This window comes from Mobula hypostoma, chromosome 4 (genome assembly GCF_963921235.1).
Source record: "Mobula hypostoma chromosome 4, sMobHyp1.1, whole genome shotgun sequence".
NCBI classification, from domain to species: domain Eukaryota; kingdom Metazoa; phylum Chordata; class Chondrichthyes; order Myliobatiformes; family Myliobatidae; genus Mobula; species Mobula hypostoma.
The window spans coordinates 110079328-110104634 of NC_086100.1; the positions used below are offsets into that span (position 1 = coordinate 110079328).

Below are 25307 nucleotides of genomic sequence, written 5' to 3' on the forward strand. Positions count from 1 at the left end.
TCATATTGATCCTCCCCTCTCACCCATTTACTCTGCGTGTCTAACCTGAGGACTCCCAGTTACTGTGTCTCCCCACCTCCCCAGTGCTTTTTCCTTAACTTCGCTTTCTGACGTTCAGGAATAAGCATTCAGCATCAGTTGGGGGTAACAAGTACTGTAGTGGTTAACATAACGTGGTGATCACTGATCAATGATCAGGCTGCGTGTGAGCAGTCTGTACATTCTCCCCATGACCACGTGGGTTTCCTCCGGTTTCCCCCCACATTCCAAAAACCTACAGTTCGGGTTCGTGAGTTGCGGGTGTACTGTCCAGGCACTGGAAGTGTGGGCTGCCCAGCGCAATTCTGATTGCCCTTCACTGTCAGCTTCAGTGTACATGTGACAACCAGGGCATGTGGTATATCTGGATTTTCAAAAGGCTTTTGACAAGGTCCCACACAGGAGATTAGTGTGCAAACTTAAAGCACACGGTATTGGGGGTAAGGTATTGATGTGGATAGAGAATTGGTTAGCAGACAGGAAGCAAAGAGTGGGAATAAACGGGACCTTTTCAGAATGGCAGGCAGTGACTAGTGGGGTACCGCAAGGCTCAGTGCTGGGACCCCAGTTGTTTACAATATATATTAATGACTTGGATGAGGGAATTAAATGCAGCATCTCCAAGTTTGCGGATGACACGAAGCTGGGCGGCAGTGTTAGCTGTGAGGAGGATGCTAAGAGGATGCAGGGTGACTTGGATAGGTTGGGTGAGTGGGCAAATTCATGGCAGATGCAATTTAATGTGGATAAATGTGAAGTTATCCACTTTGGTGGCAAAAATAGGAAAACAGATTATTATCTGAACGGTGGCTGATTAGGAAAAGGGGAGGTGCAACGAGACCTGGGTGTCATTATACACCAGTCATTGAAAGTGGGCATGCAGGTACAGCAGGCGGTGAAAAAGGCAAATGGTATGCTGGCATTTATAGCAAGAGGATTTGAGTACAGGAGCAGGGAGGTACTACTGCAGTTGTACAAGGCCTTGGTGAGACCACACCTGGAGTATTGTGTGCAGTTTTGGTCCCCTAATCTGAGGGAAGACATCTTTGCCATAGAGGGAGTACAAAGAAGGTTCACCAGATTGATTCCTGGGATGGCAGGACTTTCATATGAAGAAAGACTGGATGAACTGGGCTTGTACTCGTTGGAATTTAGAAGATTGAGGGGGGATCTGATTGAAACGTATAAAATCCTAAAGGGATTGGACAGGCTAGATGCAGGAAGATTGTTCCCGATGTCGGGGAAGTCCAGAACGAGGGGTCACAGTTTGAGGATAAGGGGGAAGGCTTTTAGGACTGAAATTAGGAAAAACTTCTTCACACAGAGAGTTGTGAATCTGTGGAATTCTCTGCCACAGGAAACAGTTGAGGCCAGTTCATTGGCTATATTTAAGAGGGAGTTAGATATGGCCCTTGTGGCTACGGGGATCAGGGGGTATGGAGGGAAGGCTGGTGCAGGGTTCTGAGTTGGATGATCAGCCATGATCATAATAAATGGCGGTGCAGGCTCGAAAGGCCGAATGGCCTACTCCTGCACCTATTTTCTATGTTTCTATATAAGTACATCTCTTTTTCTTGTCACAGCCACGGACTCTGCTGTGGGGTTTGGGCACCCTCGCAAGCAGGCTGTGGAACAGGGTCAGCAATCTCCTCGTGACTATGTTCCAACCAATTAGTGTTTCATTGTGGTGATATTTAACTCCCTTCCTCTCATTTCAGTCACAGCACATCAACACTCCCTGCTTACCTTGGTCCTTGTTTAAACTAGGGTTTAAACTAATTTGGCAGGGGGTGGGAACTGGAGTGTAGGGACTCAGGCAAGGATGGATGGTAAAGAAGTAAAGACAGTGTGCAGTCAGTTCGTCAGGAAGGAGAAGCAGGTGATGGGACTTAGTTGCAGCCAACAGGCTGAGTATCAAATCATTACGGATGCAGAGTCAGAAAGAACAACAAATACGGTACTCAAGGTGTTGTATCTAAATGCATTTAGTGTAAGAAATAAGGTTGATGAACTTGTTGCACTATTACAGATTGCCAGGTATGATGTTGTGGCCATCACTGAATCGTGGCTGAAGGATGGTTGTAGTTGGAAACTGAATGTCCAAGGTTACACGTTATATTGGAGGGATAGGGAGGTAGGCAGATAGGGTGGTGTGGCTCTACTGGTAAAGAATGGCATCAAATCAGTCGGAAGATGTGACATCGGATCGGAATATGTTGAGTCCTTGTGGGTTGAGTTAAGAAACTGCAAGGGTAAAAGGACATTAATGGCAGTTATATACAGACCTCCCAACAGTGGCTGAGAGGTGGACCACAGATTACAACAGGAAATAGAAAAGGCCAGTCAAAAGGGCAATGTTATAGTAGTCATGGGAGGTTTTAACAGTCAGAATGTTAATTCAGAAAATCAGGTTGGTAATGGATCTCAAGAGAGTGAGTTTGTTGAATGCCTATGAGATGGCTTTTTAGAGCAGTTTGTCATTGAGCTTACTAGGGGATCAGCTATACTGGATTGGGTGTTATGTAACGAACCAGGAGATTAAGGTAAAAGAAGCCTTAGTGATCACAATATGATTGTATTCAACTTGAAATTTGATAGGGAGAAAATAAAGTCTGATGTAGCAGTATTTCAGTGGAGTAAGGGAAATTACAGTAGTATGAGAGAGGAGTTCGCCAAAGTAAATTGGAAGGAACTGCTGGCAGGGATGTCAGCAGAGCAGCAATGGCGTGTGTTTCTGGGAAAAATGAGGAAGGTGCAGGTCATGTGTATTCCAAAAATGAAGAAATAATCAAGTGGTAAAATAGTACAACTGTGGCTGACAAGGGAAGTCAAAGCTATTGTAAAAGCAAAAAAAAGACATACAACAAAGCAAAAATTAGTGGTAAGATAGAGGATTGGGAAGTTTTTAGGAACCTACAGAGAGCAACTAAAAAATTCATCAGAAGGGAAAAGATGAAAAATATGAAAGCAAGCTAGCAAATAATATTAAAGTGGATAGTAAAAGTTTTTTCAAGTATGTTAAAAATAAAAGAGAAATGAGAGTGGATATAGGACCACTAGAAAATAAGGCAGGGGAAATAATAACGGGGGACAAAGAGATGGCTGATGAACTACATGAGTATTTTGCATCAGTCTTCACTGTGGAAGACACCAGCAGTATGCCTGATGTTCTGATGTTGGAGGGAGGGGGGGAGGGGGACAGGGAGTGTGTGTGTGTGTGTGTGTGTGTGTGTGTGTGTGTATAGGAAGAGAAATGGGTGCAGTTATTGTTACAAGAGTAAAGGAGCTCAAAAAGGAAAAGACCTAAAGGTACATAAGTCACCCGGAACAGATGAACTATACCCTAGGGTTCTGAAAGAGGTAGTGTTAGAGATTGTGGTGGCACTAGAAATGATCTTTCAAAAATCATTGGACTCTGGCATGGTGCCAGAGGACTGGAAAATTGCAAATGTCACTCCACTCCACAAGAAGGGAGGGAGGCAACAGAAGTGAAATCATAGACCAGTTAGCCTGACCTCAGTGGTTGTGAAGACGTTAGAGTCAGTTGTTAAGGATGAGGTGATGGAGTACGTGGTGACACAGGACAAGGTAGTATAAAGCCAGCACGGTTTCCTTCAGGGAAAATCCTGCCTGACGAACCTCTTGGAATTCTTTGAGGAGATACAAGTACCGTTTTCAGAAGACCTTTGACAAGGTGCCAAACATGAGGCTGCTTATCAAGTTAAGAGCCCATGGTATTACAGGAAAGTTACTCACATGGTTAGAGCATTGGCTGATTGGTAGGAGGCAGTGAGTGTGAATAAAAGGATCCTTTACTGGTTGGCTGCCAGTGATTACTAGTGTTCCACAAGGGTCAGTGTTGGGACCATTTCTTTTTATGCTGTATATAAATGACTTAGATAATGGAATAGATGGCTTTGTTGCCAAGTTTGCAGATAATACAAAGATTGGTGGAGGGGCAGGTAGTGTTGAGGAAACAGGTAGGATGCAGAAGGACTTAGATTAGGAGAATGGCCAAGAAAGTGGCAAATGAAATACAATGTTGGAAAATACATGATCGTGCACTTTGGTAGAAGAATAACTGCAGACTATTTTCTAAACGGAGAGAAAATCCAAAAATCTGAGATACAAAGGGACTTGGGAGTCTTTGTGCAGAACACCCTAAAGGTTAACTTGCATGTCGAGTTGGTGGTGAGGAAGGCAAATGCCATGTTAGCATTCATTTCAAGTCATCTAGAATACAAGAGCAAGGATGTGATGCTGAGGCTTTATAGAGGCACTGGTGAGGACTCACCTTGAGTATTGTGAATGGTTTTGGGCCCCTCATTTTAGAAAAGATGTACTGGCATTGGAGAGGGTCTACAGGAGGTTCACAAGGATGATTCCAGGAATAAAAGGGTTCTCATACGAGGAATGTTTGGTGGCTCAGGGTCTGTACTCCTGGAATTCAGAAGAAGGGGGAATTTCATTGAAACCTTTCAAAAGTTGAAAGGCCAGGACAGTAGATGTGGAAAGGATGTTTCCCATGGTGGGAGAGTCTAGGGTAAGTGGACACAGCCTCAGGATAGAGGGGCGCCCTTTCAAAACGGAAATGGAGAGAAACTTCTTTAGCCAAAGGGTGGTGAATTTGTGGAATTTGTTGCCATATGCAGCTGTGGAGGCCAAGTTGTTGGGTGTATTTAAGGCAGAGATTGATAGGTTCTTGATTGGACATGGCATCAAAGGTTATGGGGCGAAGGCCAGGAGCTGGGGTTAAGGAGGAGAGAGAAAAAAAAGGACCAGCCATTATTGAATGGCAGAGCAGACTCGATGGACCAGATGGCCTAATTCTGCTCCTATGTCTTATGGTCTTGTTCCGAAGGAAGGAAGACTGCCATTTAGATTGACGTCCTGGGTGGTAGCAATCCCTGATAATGGATGCTGCTTTCCTGCAACAATGCTTCATGTAGATGTGCTCAACAGTGGGGAGGGCTTTACCCGTGATGGACTGAGCTATGTCCACTACTTTTTGTAGGATTTTCCATTTAAGGGCAATGGTGTTTCTATACCAGGCTGTAATGCAGATAGTCTGTACTCCATTTCATGCCGAATCTTTGCAAAGTAGAGGCACTGCCTTGTTCCCCCCCCCCACCCATAATGCATGTACGTGCTGGGCCCAGGTCCTCCAAAATAATAACACAGAGGAATTTAAAGTTGCTAACCCTATCCAGCTCTGATCCTCCAATGAGAACTGGTTTACAGACATGCTGAAGTCAATAATCAGATCCTTGGTCTTGCTGGCATTGAGTGAGAGGTTTTGTTTATGACACCACTCAGCCAGATTTTCAATCCCCTTCCTATATGCTGATTCATCGCATGACAGTGGTGTCGTCAGCAAACTTGAATATGGCATTGGAGCTGTGCTTAGCCTCAGTCATAAGTGTAAATCCAGTAGAGCAGGGGGATAAGCACACAGCCCTGTGCTGATGGGAGATTGTGGAAGAGTTGTTGCCACCAATCTGAACTGACTGGGGTCTGCAAGTGAGGAAATTGAGGATCCAATTGCACAAGGAGATATTGAAAGGAAGGTCTTAAAGCCTATTGGTTAGTTCTGAGATATTGAATGGAATGATGGTATTGAATACTGAGCTATAGCCGATAAACAGCATTCTGATGTTTGCACCCTTGCTGTCCGGAGTTTCAAGGACTGAGTGAAGAGCCAACGAGATGGCATCTGCTCTGGACCTGTTGCTCCAGTAGGCAAATTGGAGCAGAACCAAATCACTTCTCAGGCAGGTGTTAATATGTTTCATCACAAACCTCCCAAAGCATTTCATCACTCTGAATCTAAGTGCCACTGGACAATAGTCCTTAAGGCAGGTTACCACATTCATCTTAGTTACAGGTATAATTGAAGCCTGCCTGACTCAGGTGGGTACCTCAGACTGCCAAAGCTCGAAGTTAAAGATCTCAGTGAACACTCCAGCCACACACTTCAGTCATTTCTTTCTTGTAAAAGTCAGAGATCAGGCTGTATTGGACCCAGATTTCAGAACAGTATCCTACCAACTGTGATGCAAACTCACTAACCATTGAAGCAAGAGAGGCTTATACCATTAGGAGGGAAGAAAAAGCACCATGAGAAAAGGCAGCAAAATTAATGATGAGATAACTTTGAGTAAGAGGTTTAGGATTTAAGTTTATCTGTAACTGGTAAGGAACATCATGAGTAACCACATGTAGTTGTTACAGCAGAGGAAGATTGATACCAATACTGAAAGATTAGTCAGAATGATGTACCTAAGCCCACAAGGCATGTGATAAGCAGTTGACCAATCAGTACTAAAAAGAAAACTATATATTTTTTTAAATCCTGAAACCAAATACTGTGCATGTCAAAAATTGAAATTGAAACAGAATACTGAAATAATTCATCTAGCACTGTCTGTAGACAGAACAAAAATGTATCACTGACCTTACAGAACTGGGAAAGGTTAAGAAATATAAATTGGAGCTGGGGAATGGAGACAAAAAAATGGTAGCAATGCTGATAGAAGGACGGTGGTAAACTACATCCAGAAAAGATACAAGGATTTCGAGCGAATGAAGCTGGTAACATCAGAAAGGAATAAAAGGAATGCAAACGCTGGAATTGCAGAATTAGAAAAGCTGATGATCTCAAACTAGTAAACTCAAAACTGGTGGATTCTATGTGCTAAACAAGTAGATGATGCTCTACAAGGGCCAATTACGAAAATGAGAATCTACAGCTCAATCTTACAATGAGCTTAGGAGACACGGGAGAGTGCAAATGATGATATCAGAGCAAAAGTCAGAACTGATGGAGGAACTCAGCAGGTCAAGCAGCACCTTGTGGAGGCAAATGGATGGTTAACATTTCAGGACACCCTGCCTGAAATACCCCAGGGTATTTCAGCCTTAAAGCAGGATTAAGCTGAAGTGCCAAACATATCTTTGCCTCCACAGACGTTGCTTGAGACACTAAGAACCTTCAGCAGTTTGTTTGTTGTTTTTAAGTTGTGCTTTGTTGGGACAGTCCAGGAGGCCAAAGGCAGAGATCATAATGGGAGAAAACAGGAAAATATTCTAACTGACAGGCAACAGAGCGCTCTGCACCATCCTTGCAAGCTGAACGAGAAAGGGAGTGGGATGCACAAATGGACCAGAGCATCACAGAGAAAACATTCTGAGATTTGAAAAGGAATGAGAGGGAAAATTGCATATAGACATAACAACATCAAGTTGGAATTAAAAACTAAAGACTCCTTAATAGAGACTGTGATATAATTAGTTAATTCTATGCTCTGAAAACATTCCCCTGTAACAACAGGAAATAGAGGCTAGGCCGGCATTTATTGCACAACTCTAATTATATTTAGAATGGTAGAGGTGGTGAAGAAATGCTTCTTTGAACATCTGCTGTCCAAACAGTGCTCGAACTTCCATAATCCTATTTGGCAGGGATTTCAAGAATTTTAAATCTTGCAGTAGTAAAGAAATGACAGTGATGTTTTCACCTCAGGATGGTGTAGGCCTCAGAAAACTACAAAACCAAAGATGACCTTTTTTCTACAAAACCATTAGCTCTTTTTAAAAAATTTGTCACATACGGTAAAATGCGTCAACACCAACACAGTCCAAGGACTGTGCTGGGGACAGCCCACAAGTGTTGTCATGATTCCGATACCAAACAGCATGCCCATAACTTTCCAACTCCAATCGTACAGCTTTGGGAAACGGGAAGAAACCTGAGGACATGGAGGAAACTGCGTCTCAGGGCGAACATACAAATTTCTTAAAGACACCTCGGGACTCAACACCCGATCAGAGATCGCTGGTGTTGTAAAGTAATTGTACGAACTGCTAGGCTATCCTACAGCAGGTGGTGATACCACAATCACTAACTCCACTGGAGGGTCAACGTGTCCCCACAGGTGGGCTGCGCAGCAGGTTCGGCAACTGCACTCGTGAATATGCACGTGTCAGCTAATTATTATTTCATTGTGGCGGTATTTAACTCCCTTCTTTTTGTTGTAGTGCTTGCCGAGACTTGAGCAAAGCGCAGCAATGTTACGCTGCCTGCTTGTCTGAGAAAGTGGACTCTGGAGTTAGCCAGCGCTGGAGACAAGCGGTATTCATTTTATGTTTAGATATTCTTTCAGCCGCGGTGATGGCATTTAGTTTTCCATTTGAGAGTTTTAGTCAACAGCCCTATTTGACCCACTTCAGTTTCGGTCACTCTCTCTCCTGCTCCCCCTCCCCCCCAGCACCCCCAGACTTGGGCCATATCCGAACAGCTTGACATACAGGCCTGTTGCTCTTGCCCTTAAGCTTTGGGTATGCTGTCAAAGATGACCTGGCAAGCTGTGTGTAGGCATGCAGACACCAGTCAGAATACATCAGAAATGGAGAAAGTGAATGCCCCGACTACCTTTGTCCTCACAATTATTAAGTTGAATAAATATCACAGTTTTAGATGCCCTTTCAAAATTTTTCTCAAAATTAGCAACAAATAAAAATTTTTTAACTCTTGGTAGTTCTCAATCTAAACTTCAGTGATGTTTGTCAACCAACATCCAAAATACAAGTTTTCACTGTTAGAAGACAGAAATCTTCAGTGTGGTAGAACAAAGGGATCTGGGATACAAGTCTATTATTCAATGACAGTGGCGTCTCAGGGAGATAGATTTTTAAGAGTGAAAGGTGAAAAACATGAGGGAAAACTTCTTCACTCAAAGGGTCGTAAGATGCAGAATGAGCTGGCAACACAAGTGGTGCCTGTGAGCTCAATTTCAACCTGTAAGAGAAGTTTGGATCGGTAAATGGATGGTAAAGGTATGGAGGGCTACGGACTCGATGCAGGTTGACAGGAGTAGGCAGTTTAAATGGTTCACTAGATGGGAGAAAGGGCCTATTTCTGTGCTGTACTTTTCTATGGCTCTATGTGCCTGTTCTAATCTCTGTCAATATGATTTTCCAGGCAGTACTTTGCGCCAATCCCTGTACAAACTCTTGTAATGATGTTGGAAATATTGACTGATTTCTGATACTGTGCCTACATCCCAACATGCAAAATTTTGCTTAGTACAGCCTTAGGAATTGTGGTGTGTGACCAGATAGTGTTTTGAATCTATAGTGTCAGTACAGAAGCTTCCAGCAAGTCTGGTCATCTCTTCACAAAGGCTATTCTAGAGAATCTTACTTTCAGAGTTCAACGTCTTTAGCGTACTTCTGCTAGGTTATGAAACTGGAGAATTATAAATTTATGAAGTGAATGTTACATTTTTCCAAGGAGCCTCTGGAAAAAGTACAACATCCCCAATGATTGTGTCTATTTAAAATGCAGAAGGAGCCCTCTAGACGATACAGAGAATGAGAATCAGGTTTAATACCACCAGCGTACATGGTGAAATTTGCTGTAATGTAGCAGCAGTGCAATGCAAAGCATAATCAAACCGTGCGATCTGCTAGAAGACCTCAGTCAACAGGCAGAAATGGGTGAAGCAGAGCCAGCGGATCAGTCCCCTCACATTATGATACCAGGTGAATCCGGGCCAAGGACTCTGTACTGTGTGCTTTAATTGATGCAGCAGTCATCAAACAAATAAATATTTGAGTTAAGAAGATTATGTAAGGAAAAAGTTTACTCCCTGCATTCAGCTAACTACAAAATAAGCTAGAATCGGACACTAGAACAGGATATGCACTGAGAATATTATAAACACATTCCAACAAGCCTAGAAATGAAACTTCACTAATTCTTCACCTCCTACCAAGAGAAGAAAGCCAGTCCAAAGTGCAGAAGATAGATTGTGCAGGGACAGTCAGGGTCTGATCCAGAGTACCAAGTGAACACAAAGTATGGGGTCAAGGTCAATTCTACAGAAGGAAGACTTGCTAAAGTGAAGGCACCGGAGAAATCTTATCTCAGGATTAACTTGTATTGTGCTCCTGAAGCAAGCTGTTCTGGTGCCATTGCTACTAAACGGCATTGAGTTACATGCCGAGATACAAGATCGCATTGAAGCCAAGGGGGGAGGTAACCAATAAAGGTCAAGTGTTATGATGTGAATTCTGTAGAATAAAGTCACTTTTACTAAAGTAGTACACTACAGGAGAAGGAACTGCGCGAGATAACAGAATGATAAAAATGGCTTCAATGCAAGCCACTTCAGCTGTCGAACTCAATAAAGAAATGCAGATGCTGATAATGGAACAGACAAACAGAAGACATTAGGAAGCGACTAAAAACGAAATCATACACAGATATGCTCAAGTTTGTTACTTCGAGGTGATGGAGATACTGATGTCAGATGTGGTGGTTGTTTGAACACAACACACTCCACCCCACCCCAGACTAGACAACGCTGTCTCATGTCAAAAACAGCTTGCTCACCCAAGTATTTGGCAGAACTTACATCAAAGTACATCACACTGAGATTAGAGAGTTAGTCTATATTTTCCCCTCTTATTACAAAGATATTTAACAACTATAATACTAGTAACATTTCAAAAATTTTATGTGAAGTTCTTTCTCCATGGGGAAACATGTTTCAGTGTAGAAGCTTCAAAAAATGTCTCCATATACAAGTCGGCCGTAAGAAATTCTAATGAAATTCTAATTGTAATTGCTAACCATCCTGAGTGACAAATACTGAGACAGATACAACCAGAATATGAATTTTTTTAAATCCTTTAAATATGCTGCCCCACAGTGAGAAGCTCAAGGGCTCAAAAAATAATTCCAAATAAGATGATTGCAACCTCGATCCGCAGGAAACAACTGGTTCACGTTTTCATATATGAAGTGCAACAGACATCATACTGGAATTTAAAAAGTAACCCCACTGTAAAAATCATTAAACAGTTACAGTTCCTTTAAGCGATAAATAAAACATACAGCACGCAGCCGCTCAGGAACGTGGCCCTCACCCTCCCCTGCCACCCCAAGATGTGCCCTGATACTAACCGTAAATCCTGCCTTTTCATGCATTGGTCTAAATGTCTCGCATACATTGCTATCATAACTATGTCCTCCACCTCCTCTGGTAGCATTGTTGTTACTTCTGTAACAATTTCTACAAGTTTATTGGTAAACGTATAAATAAGTTTATTTATAGATTATTATAAACTATGTGGTAAAGTTTGCACTGTGGCAATTTCTTTGGACCATTTACCCGTGAGGAACAAGACTCAAAGTGAACATTCTGATCGCCTCTTGACAAGCCTATATCAAAATGGCTTCAATCTACCATCGAGGAATGCCTTCCCATAATTTTCAACAGCTGGCAGCAAGGAGAGAAGCTCCTACCTACCTCCACCAAACAGGTATCCTCCACTGCCCTCCCATCACAAGGATACATGAACTGTTGCAATAATGACAGCTAATAATTACTCACAAACAAGAGAAAATCTGTAGATGCTGGAAATCTGAGCTACGCACCCAAAATGCTGGAGGAACTCAGCAGGCCTGGCAGCATCTATGGAAAAGAGGAAACAGTCGACGTTTCAGGCTGAGACCCTTCGGCAGGATTTTCAGCCAAACTGGAACAGTAGTTGATAATGCTCAAGTTTTGCGCAAGTGGGCTGTTTAAACAATTAGTTTTACAGATTCACACTCAACCAGCAAGTTCCGTAAATGCAGGACCTATGAAATGTATCCCTCATTTCTACTTTACGCCACAAGAGAAAAACATAATTTCCCAGATTGTACTGTAGATATATTACTTTATTTGTATTTAGAAATGTTAGTCTTCAGTTGATTTGGTAGTGAAAGAGTTAATTTAGAGACAGTAAAACTGGGGCAAGAGTATGCAAAGTTTACTGAACACAGACTGATGACATTTATATATATAAAAATCAGACTAGCCTCCAGTGATGTAACCACATGCAGATGAGCTGGAAGCAGTCAGAGCAGGCCTCCTGTCTTTTGATTGGCCAGTTTTCTGTCAGAAGACATCATAAGATGATCAGTATTGGTCAGTCGATCTATATTAAACAGGGCAACACTAACTTCCTAAGCACATGGCTCTGACAGCTTAAAGCAAACTAGCAGCAAAACTGAGTAACCAAAAACTTTGCTTTCATGTAGATTTTTTCCCTCTATCTAGCTGCATTTATTTTTAATTCAGATAATTTATATAGCAGTCATATTTCATCACAAAACACCGGCTAAAAATACACAAATAAATACATTCAAGAATTAAAATTTATTTTATTCCAAGTTATTTAAAATACTATGTTACATTTACTGAATTACTTTTCCCTTCAACTTTATAGGCATTTTAAGCCTTTGCAGATCTATTTTGTAGGTGTGACTAACCATCCCACAGTTGGTCTTTTAAAATTATTTACACCATTATACATTTTATTACAAAGCTTCACTAAATTCCAATATTAGAATATGTGAAACCACAAAAAGTATTCTTTGCTATACGACACCCAGTCAAGTGTTCACTATATATGGAAAGTGGAAAAAAAAGTTTAAAGGGAAAAAGCCTACTTCAATTATGATAACCTACATTTTAAAAGAACTTTTGACACAGTAAACTACTCCAAATATGACTATGGCAATATCTGATACAGAGCCAAAGTTAAAGACAATGGGGAGGGTGACAAAAGTGTGTCAGTCGAAAATAGTTATCGAGAAGTATTTGAAAACAAGTAAGTGAGAGAGATGCTTTCACCCAACCACAGTTGCCACAGGTGGGGCAAAAGAAGACAGGGACATACCAGAGCTCTCGCACAACTGCACAGCTGAATGAGTCAAAAGATGATGACGGGCAAGTCACGGAGACGTTAACAAGGCCAAGGATTTCAGTTTCTACAAGATAATATGGATCAGTGAATGGCATTTGCATGGCTTCAAGTGTGATTGCTAATCTCACAAGAACACTCAGATATCAATCTATTTTTTTTAAATTGAAGATATTAATTTCTTCCAAAAGACAAAGCCTACTTCTACAGCACTCCAACAATGGTAACTAGCTCACAATTCAAATGCAGCATGTGTTCAAAGGCAAGGTACTTACCTAAAAGAATTTCCTAAAATTCATCCCAGCTCATTTTAAGCACAATAGGTTTGGATCATGCAATCCAATAGCCTAGGAAGTGGTGTATACTTCATTCAGGCAAACATGATAAGCTTCATTATCCTTTAGGGTAACACTACAATCACACACACACAAATAACTTTAACAGTTCTACTTAGCAGTAACAATGATCACTGGCTGTAAAGCAAAAATCAGAGGTTTCTGTATGGACTTATGTTATAATTATGATTCTACATCTTGGTTTGACCTGAACCTATTGCTATACAAAAGGCCAAAGGATCCAAGCAGAGCAATCCCCTAAGTCAATTCCCCTTCATATTCCTATGTATCCCCAAAACATTCTTGATGCTTATAAACTCCCCTACGAATGTGTTTACTTCATTACCTACATGGAGGGATAACTTTTACAGTGGCCAACTGGTCTTCCAGCCATCTGTGGACATGGGAGGAAATCTAAGCACAGGGAAGAAACCCAGAGGGATAGGGAGAAGGTACAAACGCCACCCAGGTCCCTGAAGCGAGGAGGCAGCAGCAACTGTATCATTGGTATGTTAGTTTGGTTCTCTCCCATTACCTCATATCAAATCCCTTTAGGAAATGGAACCACTGATTCTGTGGACAGAATAGTCATACAGTATTACATGCAAACAGGCCCTTCGGCCCATCTAGTCTGTGCCGAACCACTTACTGTGCCTACTCCCTTCCAGCTGCACCAGGACCATAGCCCTCCATACCCTTACCACCCAGCGACATAACTAAACTTCTCTTGAACAGTGAAATCGAGCTTGCGTGCACCAATTGCACTAGCAGCTGATTCCACACCCTGCAGACCCTGAGTGAAGAAGTTCCCCTCATGTTCCCCTTAAACCTTTCACCTTTCACCCTTAACACAACCTCAGTGTAAAAAGCCTGTATGCATTTACCCTAAATATACCCCTCATAATATTGAAGTCCTCTATCAAATCTCCTCTCAATCTTTTACATTCCAATGAATAAAGTCCTGACCTATTTAATCTTTCCTTATAACTCAGGTCCTCCAGGCCCGGCAGCATCTTCCAAGGCTCCTCAAGCTCCACCCTACCTTACAATTTAAATCCTTTCTCTGCTTTGGCAACAACAGGCTCTCACATACACCAGAAACATTGGGAAGTACAAGGTAATAAAATGTTGTTTGCAAATCAAATTGCTTTTTGCAGTGAGTTCTGATTTTTGCATTTGTACAACTACAAGGTAGCACAATGCAAATGATGGATGCAGATTATTGAATGGTTTTGTACAACTATAACACTAACGGAGCAGTTGCACAGAATTCCAGAGGTATTTTATATTTTTAAAAACAAATCAGTATCTGGGCGTGGTGCGTGCATCTCTGTAAATGCCTCTTTATTCTCATCTCGGCAAGCACTACCCCTTTAGACTATGCCACTTTAACAGAAACCAAAAAAAAACACGTAAAAGGGGTACTTCTACACCTGTAAGATATTGGATCACATAAGAGTCCTCGAATTTTAGTGAAAAGGTGCAGTGATAGTTTAGTTTGAAAGGTAAATTTTGTCAATCCACTTACACAAAATGTAGTATGATAATCACTTCAGTGGAAACAGGCTGAAGCTGCAGCTTTTTTGAAACTAGAATTCAAAGGGAAAAGAGGAGGGGGGGATTACTCGAAGCTTCACACACGGCAACTCTTACGGAGCAATATGAAATTTCCCATCGGATAATCGAGGCCGCCTCGGCTTGTGCGACGTTTGCTGAGGGTAGGAGCCGATCGAAATCGCGGCGGGGGGACGGGGGTCGATGGAGAATTGCATCACTGGACCGCTCTGGCCGTGTGAAGAGGAAGAACCCATATACAAACCCAACGTCAGCAATGACTGGGCTTCCATCCTCTCACACACACAGTCCGAATACAAATAGCGACCTGAACACCAGGGCACGCGAAGTCCTTTTATACATACACACACACTCGGTATGAGCACGTACCTACTGTAAGCGCCCGAGCCTCTATTATTTAATGCAAAGTCGCGTTCGTGCTCCAGTTCTGCCGTGTTCCCACAGAAAATGGATCTGGCAGGTAGGGGCGGTTCGCGCCGGGCTGTCTGCACGTGCTTCAATGTCTGCTCAAGGAGCTTTTCCCCAAAAATAATTGGATTGCAAGAATGCCCCGTGAGAATTGGGCTGGGGGATGACACAATAAACCCTCGTCTACTTCAAGAAGATTTAAACCCGAGATCGCATCTATAATCACTCAGCATACGACTGATAGCGCGATCTGATGTTGTTTGGTGGATGCCCCCCCCAGCGAAAAATGAGAAGCGGTCCAGAAAGAGGGGAATTAAACTGATGAAAGCCAGAGGGGGAAGTAGCCGGCACAAGTGCGTCCAGAAGTAGGTGGACCCTTTCATAATACAAAGATAGAGGGAACTTTAAATTTGCAGTAGCTGAACCATTGTTAAAACCTACACAAAGTAAAAAATAAAACACAAATCGGATGTTATCTCAAAATGCCGTGGGGTGGGGGTGTTGGAGCCGGGTGGGATGCCAGCCCATCTGTCTGCAAGCAAGACTTGTACAAAACATCGGCTCACCAGTTTTCCTGCATCCACTGAATGGCTTCTCTCTCGTTGAATTGCCTCTCGAATTCATATTCCTGCAGCGCCAGCACTGACATGCTTGAGGTCGAGTCGCGTTTCTGCCCAGCGCCGGCAGTGTGAGGAACTTCTCCGCTGGTCTGGTCTGCCGCCGCCGCCGCCGCCGTCGTGATTGATTGACAGCGTTAGAACGGCGCGCTCGCCCCGCCGGCCTGCATTCACTTCCTCCTCTTCCCACTCCTCACTCACTCACTCACTCACCAGGCAGCGCAGCGCCCGCCCATCCTCAGCGCCCGCCTACCACAGCACGTTTCTGTGGGGCTTTTCCCCACTCTCTCCCTTCGCTGCACTGCTCTCTTTAAAAAAAAATTCTCCAGGCAATATGAACATGAACCCGTCTCTGTTCTGTTAATGTTTGAATTACAATTGAAATATTTAAACCAGAGTTTATGGATTGAAGTTAAAGATTCAATATTGTCCCCAAATATAACAGTTCAAAACACTACCTCCTTCCAAATTTCTGAACCTAGCAATACTAATACTTTGCTACCTCTTCGTCAATGAGAAGCTCTTTATTTATGAACACCTCTGGCAGTATCAGAGAATTTCCAAAGTGCTGTACAGACAGTGAAATATTTTGAAAATATAAACATCATAACCAAACAATCAAAACACCTAACTTTGCAATACATAATAAAAATACTATTAAAACAGTAAGAAATATATATATATATGGTTTTATTGCTCATTCAGAAATCCAAAGACGAAGGGGAAGAAACTGTTCCTGAAATGTTGAGTGTGTGTCTTCAGGCTACTGTACCACCTCCTTGATGGTAGCAATGAGAAGAGGGCTGGCTGTGGGTGACGGGGATCTTTTCTGGCCAAAGATGAAGAGCAGATGACTGGAGGACAACCAATATGGTACCCTTTCTGGAAGGGCAGCAGAGACAAGCCTGGCAATTACAGATTTAAGAGTCTATTGTTAATAATTGGGAAGTTATTGGTAAACGTAATGAGTGACAGGAATGTCCTGCATTTGGAAAGGCTGGGATTATTTAAAGATAGTCAGCATGGCTTTGTTAGTGGAAGTTCCTGTTAGATCAATTTGAAGAGGTAACAAAATGTTTTTGATGAAGTCAATGTGATTAATATAGTTGCATGAAACTCTGAGAGGCCTTAGAAGAGGTCCAACAGGGAAGAGTGGTCCGAAAGGTTAGGTTCCATGGGCAAGTTGGGCAAAATAGATCCAAAGTTATCTTGGCAATAGATGGCAGACAGCGATGGTGGGAAGTTGTTTTCGTGAATGGAAAATTGTGACTAGCAGAGTATCACAGGAACCAGTACTGGGACCTCTATTGTTATATACAGTAGCAGTTTGGATAATTTTAAGCATCTTATTTAGAGATACAACACAGAACAGGCCCTTCTGGCCCAACAAGCCATGCTGCCCATCGAACCCTAGTCTAACTGTCACAGGACAATTTACAATGACCAAATTAACCTTCTACCTGGTGCGGCTTTGCACTGTGGGAGGAAACTGAAGCACCTAGAGGAAATCATATAACCATACAACAATTACAGCACAGAAACAGTCTATCTCGGCCCTTCTAGTCAGTGCCGAATGCTTACTCTCACCTAGTCCCACCGACCTGCACTCAGCCCATAACCCTCCATTCCTTTCCTGTCCATATACCTATCCAATTTTACTTTAAATGACAATATCGAACCTGCCTCTACCACTTCTGCTGGAAGCTCGTTCCACACAGCCACCACTCTCTGAGTAAAGAAGTTCCCCCTCATGTTACCCCTAAACTTTTGCCCCCTGACTCTCAACTCATATCCTGCTTGAATCTCCCTTGCTCTTAATGTCAAAAGCCTATCCACATCAACTCTATCTATCCCCCTCATAATTTTAAATACCTCTATCAAGTCCCCCCTCAACCTTCTACGCTCCAAAGAATAAAGACCTAACTTGTTCAACCTTTCTCTGTAACTCAGGTGCTGAAACCCAGGCAGCATTCTAATAATTCTTCTCTGTACTCCCTCTATTTTGTTGACATCTTTCCTATAATTTGGTGACCAGAACTGTACACAATACTCCAAATTTGGCCTTGCCAATGCCTTGTACAATTTCAACATTACATCCCAACTCCTATACTCAATGCTCTGATTTATAAAGGCCAGCATACCAAAAGCTCTACAAAGTTATCTAAATTACTTACAAATATAAAACACAAAATAATTGAATGCAGAAGTATCCACACTTTACAAGTCAGTATTTAGTAGATGCACCTTTGACAGCAATTACAGCCTCGAGTCTGTGTGACAGGTCTCTATCAGCTTTGAACATCTAGACACTGCAATTTATCCCCATTCTTCTTTATAAAACTAATCAAGCTCTGTCAGATTTCTTGAGGATCGTGAGTAAATAGCCCTTTTCAAGTCCAGCCACAAATTCTCAATTGGATTGAGCTCTGGACTCTGACTTGGCCACTCCAGGACATTAACTTTGTTGTTTGTAAGCTATTCCTGTGTAGCTTTAGCTGTATGCTTGGGGTCGTTGTCTTGCTGGAAAACAAATCTTCTCCCAAGTCACAGTTCTCTTGCAACTGTATCAGGTTTTCCTCCAGGATTTCCCTGAATTTTGCTGCATTTATTTTACCCGCTACCTTCACAAGCCTTCCAGGGCCTGCTGCAGTGAAGCATCCCCACAGCATGATGCAGCCACCACCATGCTTCACAGTAGGGGTGGTGTGTTTTTGATGATGTGCAGTGTTTACCGTATGTCTGATAGCTAAAAAACTCAAGTTTTGGCTTTATCAAACCATAGAGCTTTCTTCCAGCTGACTTCAGAGTCTCTCACAGCAAACTCTAGCTGAGATTTTATGTGAGGTTTTTTTCCCAACAGTGTTTTTCCCTTTGCCACTCTCCCATAAAGCTGTGACTGGTGAAGCACCCAGGCAACGGCTATATGTACAATCTCTCCCATCTCAATCACTGATGGATGTAACTCCTCAGGAGTTGACAAAGGTCTTTTGGTGACCCCCCCCCCGCCCCTCACTAGTCCTCTTCCTGCAAGGCCACTGCAAGTTTTTGAGGACAGCCTGCTCTAGGCAGATTTACAGCCATATCCTTTCCATTTCTTGATGATTGACTTAATTATACTCCAAAGGGTATTCAGTGACTTGGAAATTTTCTTCCATCTATCTTCTGACTTGTGCTTTTCACTAACCTTTTTAGAGTTGCTTGGAGTGTTCTTTTATCTTCATGGTGTAGTTTTTGCCAGGATACTGAGTCAACAGCAATTGAACCCTCCAGATACAGGGGTATTTTTCCTACAATAAATTAAAACACAATTTAACTAATTATGTGACTTCTAAAACCAATTGGCTGCAGTGATGAGTTGGTGTATCATATTCAAGGGGTGAATACTTATATAATCAATTATTTTGTCTTTTATATTTATAATTAATTTAGATCACTTTGTAGGGATCTGTTTTCACTTTAATATGAAAGACTTTTTCTGTTGATCAGTGTCAAAAAAAGCCAAATTAAATCCACTGTTGTAAAACAATGAAACATGAAAACTCCCTAGGTGGGTGAATGCTCTTTATAAGCACCGTGGATGCTGCTCGAATAGCTAAGATTCTCCATTGGGTTACCATTTTGCTCCAGGTTCCAGCATCTGCTGTTGTTGTGTCTTCAAATATTTTTGGTAAATGGGTTCTACTCTGAGGCAAGCAGATCATATTCAAGATCAAAGTATTTATCCAGGTCAATTGGGAACAACATTTTCATGAGGATGTTCACAGGATGTGGTGGTTTAAACAAAATTTTCAAGGGACGACCAACTTTAAGTGCACCAAAGACTGGGAGTGTTGAGTAGCAGTGGAGTAAAATGTGGTACAATTTAGCAGATCACAGACTGAATAAAATCACAAGAAAAACATAGATTATTTTATAATTTATGTGTGTAGGCGCACAGTGTGGTCAATAAGTCTGGTGATCTGAAAGTACAAATCTGAGATTATGAGAGCAAATAAAACGACAGGACTGGAAATTTAACATTATTGTGTTTGCAGAGTGTTTGGAAAATGTAGCAAAGGGAAAAAAAGGGAGTGAAGAGGTAATTAATTATTTAAGGAATATATATTGCTGGAAAGATAAGATGCTTCTGAGGGAGCAAGACCAAAGCTACCTCAAAGCATTTTCATTTTTCTTTAACTGCTTTCATCAATGTATCATTAAACATGAGAATCACTTCACTAAGCCTGACCTCACCCTACAGAAATATTAATCTGTGTTATTCCTCCCACCCTCACTCTTCCTGCAATTTAGCACAACTTGTTTTCTCACTTTTCCAGTTTTCATGAAAAATCTACAACTTGCACCTTGGAATCTGTTTGCCTTTTGACAAAAGCAGTCAGACCCACTGAGCAATACTGGCATTATCTGTTTGTAATACAAGCTATTTTTTTCTTCGGTTAGGAACCAAGAAAGTCGTTAGCAGAGGTATCCTAAGGGTCCAAAATAAAATAGTAAATCAGCAAATGATACCTGGAGTGGTGGAAACTTTGCAGAGTGATTACAGTGATGTGAATTCACTTACTGTGAATTCAGTGTTGATTGGTATAAATGTCACTGTATTAGGCAAAGAAGGGGTAAGGAAGACATTTCTGAAATGGGTTTGAGGAAGCTTCCTTGATCAGTACGTTCTCAGGCCAATGAGGAAAGAGGCTTTGCAGAATCTTATGTTGGATAATGAGGTGGTCCAAGTGTCGAGAGAAAATTTGAAAAGCATAAGATAGTTTTGAAAGATGAAAAGGAGTAGGAAGCAGACTAGACAAGAAGGACAGCACAGTAGTGTAGTGGTTAGCACAATGCTTTGCAGTGTCAGTGACACAGGTTCAATTTCCACTGCTGCCAGTAAGGAGTTTGTACATTCTGCCCGAGACCGTGTGGGTTTCCTCCGAGTGCTCCTGTGTCCTCCCAAAGTCCAAGGACAAGGACGTGCGGGTTTGGCAGGTTAATTGGTCATTGTATAATGTCCCGTGACTAGGCCAGGGTTAGATCAGGGGTTGCTGGGCTGAAGGGCCTCCTCAGCACTGTATCTCAAAAAAATTAAAGGACATCTTATTTAAAGGAATGCACACAATGTGCTGGAGGAGCTCGGCAGGTCAGGTAGCATCCATGGATGGGAATAAGCAGATGACGTTTCAAGCCGAGAACCTTCATAAGGACTGGAAAAGAAGGGAGAAGAGGTCAGAATAAGAAGGTGGTGGGAGAGGAAGAAGAAGGGCTAGGTAGCAGGTGATAGGTGAATTGTGAAACTGGGAGAGGGAGGGGTGAAGTAAAGAGCTGAGAAGTTGATTGGTGGAAGAGATACAGGGCTGGAGAAGGGGGAATCTGATAGGAGAGAAAAGAAGGGCATGGAAGAAAGGAAAGGGAAGGAGCACCAGAGGCAGGTGATGGACAGGTAAGGAAATAAGGTGAAAGAGGGAAACAAGAATGGGGATGGTGTAAGGGGTCGGGTGCGGTAATCACCGGAAGTTCGAGAAATCGATATTCATGCCACCAGGTTGGGAGCTACCCAGACAGAAGATAAGTTGTTGCTCCTCCAACCTTGTGTCTATTATTTAAAGGAAGGCCAGCTTCAATGGAATGAGAGGAGATCTGGCCAAAGTCTGGAGGGTGAAACCCTCATGCAACAATAAAATTTCTGTAAAGAAGAGATGTTTCAAGTATAAACTCTGGATATTCCCATAGGACAAAATATAGAACCAAAGCCATAGTTCCTTGGGTGACATAGATATAATGTATGATGAAACATAAAAAGGGGTTGTATGATGCATATGAAATTAATAAACATCTGAGGATCAGGCTGAGAATGGTAAACTGAGAGGGGTGTAGAAAGGCAAATAGAGCAGATAAAGAGTAAACATGAAAAAGGATGTCAGTTAATATAAAAGTCCATAGACATAAGCAGATAGCATAAAGAGTGCTGGGGTCAGTAAGGAATTATGAGGATAATCTATGCTTCTTAACCGAGCATAGACTGGAATATTTAATTAGCACTTTGCGTAGTTGTTTAACCAGGAAGAAGATGCTGCCAGTACTTCAATACAAGTGGTGTTGGGAGAAATAATTGATGTAGTGAAAATTGATAAGGAGTATTTATTAGAAAGCTTTGCTGTATGTACAGTAAGTGAGGCACTTAATCTGGATTGAAGCTTTCTAGGTTGCAAAGGGAAGTGGGGGTGGAAATTGCAGAACATTTGCCGCAATCTTCCAATTTTCTATTGATGCAGAGGATCAGAGAATTGGAGATTGGAAAATAGGGATGTCATGTTCTGCCAAGTAATTATTGGCTGTATTAATTCAAAAATGTAACCTCAGATGTTGGAGAAGCAATATTTGGGGATAATTGAATTGTCATTTGGAAAAACTGGAGTTCAGATTGCCATGGAAACAGAGCATTTAGCCTGATGCTATTACAGTACAGCTTGGATGTCAAAGTTCAGAGTTCGTTCAGGCGTCCTCTGTAAGAAAATGTGTTCATTCTTTGTGTGTGCACTTGGGTTTTCTCCCAGAGTTCAAAGATGTACCAGTTGGTAGGTGAATTGGCCATTATAAATTGTCCTGTGATTAGGCTAGGGTTAAATAGGTGGTTTGCTGGGTGGTGCAGCTCATTAAGGCAGAAGGGCCTGTTCTGTGCTGCATCTCCAGACAAATAAAATAATAAGTAAAAAAAAGAAGCCTAGCAAGAGCTTGATCAAGACAAATCATGTTTGATTAACCTGATAGAATTATTTTTGATGTGGTAATAGAGAAGACCAGTGTAGGAGTGAAGAGGTTGTCTGAATGGATTTTCATTTGTAACAAGTATAGCTTATAGATTTGAAAAGCAGAGGACTACAGATTCTGGACACCCAACCGTTGCTCTAGTTTACTCCCATATTCCAAAGACGTATGGTTTAGTAGGCACAAGCTCATTGGCTGGAAGGACCTATTACCATGCTGTATCTCTAAAAATTAACATACACAATTAAAGATGCTGAAAATACTCTTCACAACAGACAGCATATGTGCAGACTGAAATGGTCAGGTCAATGGCCTTTCATCAGATCTTATATCTGTTCTGTTGAGTAATTTCAGCATTTCCTGCTTTATTTGCATATGTGTACCATTTAAAAATGTATGCTCTGACTAACCACTCCCTATCTTTTGTGTTATAAGTGTTTCAGAGTCAGAGAGAGAGCAAATCAGCAAGCACTACAGCATAAAACAGCCCCTTCTATGCATTTAGACCATCCCAGCCTGGTTTTCTGCCTGGTCCTCCCCATCTACACTTGAACCATAGCCATTAAACTCCTTTCATCTATCTAGCCTTCTCTTAAATATAATAATTGAACCTGTTTTTACTGCTTCTGCTGGAAGCTCATTCCATACTCTTCACCACCCTCTGAGTGAAGTAGTTTTCCTTCAGATTTGTCTTAAATATTCCACCTTTTACCCTAAACATACTGTATGTCCTTTGGCTGTAGTTTCACCCAACCTGAAGGGAAAAAGCCTGCATGCATTCCCCCAATCTATACCCCTCTTAATTTTGTATTTCTCAAACGATCCCCTACATTCCCAGGAATAAAGTTAACATATTCAACCTTTCCCTGTAATTCAGGGCCTCAAGTCCCAGCAACATCTGTGTAAATTTTCTCTGCACTCTTTCAAGCTTATTGATGTCTTATTGTATACACTGGAATTTAGAAGGATGAGAGGGGATCTGATTGAAACATATAAGATTATTAAGGGATTGGACATGCTGGAGGCAGGAAGCACGTTCCCACTGATGGGTGAGTCCAGAACTAGAGGCCACAGTTTAAGAATAAGGGATAGGCCATTTAGAACGGAGTTGAGGAAAAACTTTTTCATCCAGAGAGTGGTGGATATGTGGAATGCTCTGCCCAGAAGGCAGTGGAGGCCAAGTCTCTGGATGCTTTCAAGAAAGAGATGGATAGAGCTCTTAAAGATAGCGGAATCATACATTATGGGGATAAGGCAGAAACTGGATACTAATTGTGAATGATCAGCCATGATCACAGTGAATGGCGGTGCTGGCTCGAAGGGCCGAATGGCCTACTCCTGCACCTATAGTCTATTGTCTATTTTCTATTATTGATGTCTCAGGTATCTGAGTAGCCAGGGCATCAAAGGTTATGGTGAGAAGGCGGGGGAGTGGGACTAAATGGGAGAATGGATCAGCTCATGATAAAATGGCGAAGCAGACTTGATGGGCCGAATGGCCGACTTCTGCTCCTTTGTCTTATGGTCTTATAGTCTTATGGTCTTCCCAGTAGGTCAGTGTTCAGAACTTCACACATTACTCAATACATGGGCTCACAAACATTTTGCATAACTTCAGCATAGTATCCCAACTCTTGTACTCATTGCTCTGATTAACAAAGGCCAATGCGCAAAAATGCTCTCTTTATGACTCTATCTGTCTGCGATACCACTTTCAAGGAATAATGGATCTACATTTCCAGGTCTCTTCGTTCCACCGCACACCTCATTGCCCTACCATTCATTGTAAAACTGGGCAGAATTGGCTGCCTCTCTGGAAAGAGATCACATTAAGATGCATTTCTCATTGTTAGCTTTTCTGTGTTGTTAATTTGAATCACTGATGATATTCTAGTATCGTTTGAAATATTTCAGGCAGTACTGTATATCAATTTTTGCTATCAAATTATTACTAGGGAGATACTAAATATTTGAAGGCAACATTGAAGCCCATGGAATTTTGATGTGTACGGAAATAAGTAGCTGTAAGAATAAAGGAAAATGGTTCAAGTCAGAAAGCATGAGAGTTGTTGTAGTAAAGTTCTTCATTTATGTAGCGTAATTGAATCCTGGACTTCTTCAATGGAGGCATGCTCAGGGGTGCGGTGCTAGCCAGAGTGTACCCAGCACATCTTTAAGAAAAAAGCCGAACTAAATAAGCTAATTAATTAGGTGCCACCCGGGTGATTTCAGTATCTCAGAAATTGCTGATCTCCTGGGACTTTTACGCACAACAGACTCTGGGGTTTACGGAGAATGGTGGCAAAAACGAACAAAACAGCCAGCGAGTGGCTGTTCTGTGAGCAAAAACATCTTGTTAAATCCACTCGCTGGATGTTTTTTTGTTTTTGGCACCATTCTTTGTAAACCCCACAGTCTGTTGTGCGTAAAAGTCCCAGGAGATCAGCAGTTTCTGAGATACTCAAATCACCCTGGGCAGCACCTAATTAATTAGCCTGTTTATTTCAGTTTTTTTCTTAAAGATGTGCCGGGTGTGCTTTGGCTAGCACCGCACCCCTGGGCATGAGGTACAAAACAGGGCAGGGAAGTTATGTTATAGAGTCATGGAGTCAACAGTCTCTTCAGTCCAACTCATTTATGCCAGCCAAAGTTCCCATTTAAGCTATTCCCTTTTATCCCTGTTTGGCCTAGTTGAATTGTGGAATATGCAAAACCAAATTGTTCAGTTTAGAAACAAGGTGAAACTGCTAGAGTGGATGCAGCAGAAGTTTATAAGAGTGCTTCCAAAACCGATGAATTTCATCTGGCCTAGATTAGAATGAAT

The 25307-nt window shown here is 42.0% G+C and overlaps 1 protein-coding gene across 3 annotated transcripts in view; it reads right to left on the reverse strand.

Annotated features, from left to right (window-relative positions):
- The window catches only part of elovl6 (ELOVL fatty acid elongase 6), a 106956-nt gene extending 91000 nt beyond the window's left edge, over nucleotides 1-15956 (reverse strand). Inside the window, exons 1-2 of one of the 3 annotated variants that reach the window (XM_063046356.1) lie at nucleotides 15680-15956; nucleotides 14659-14719 (exon numbers count right to left, since the gene is read on the reverse strand). In XM_063046356.1, coding sequence (XP_062902426.1) covers nucleotides 14659-14719; nucleotides 15680-15737 — 119 coding nt within the window. In that variant the 5' untranslated portion in view covers nucleotides 15738-15956. Of the gene's footprint in view, nucleotides 1-14658; nucleotides 14720-15074; nucleotides 15214-15679 lie in introns of those variants that run through there. The other 2 variants (XM_063046357.1, XM_063046363.1) reach the window with 2 other exon arrangements.
- Between the last annotated feature and the right edge of the window lie 9351 nt (nucleotides 15957-25307).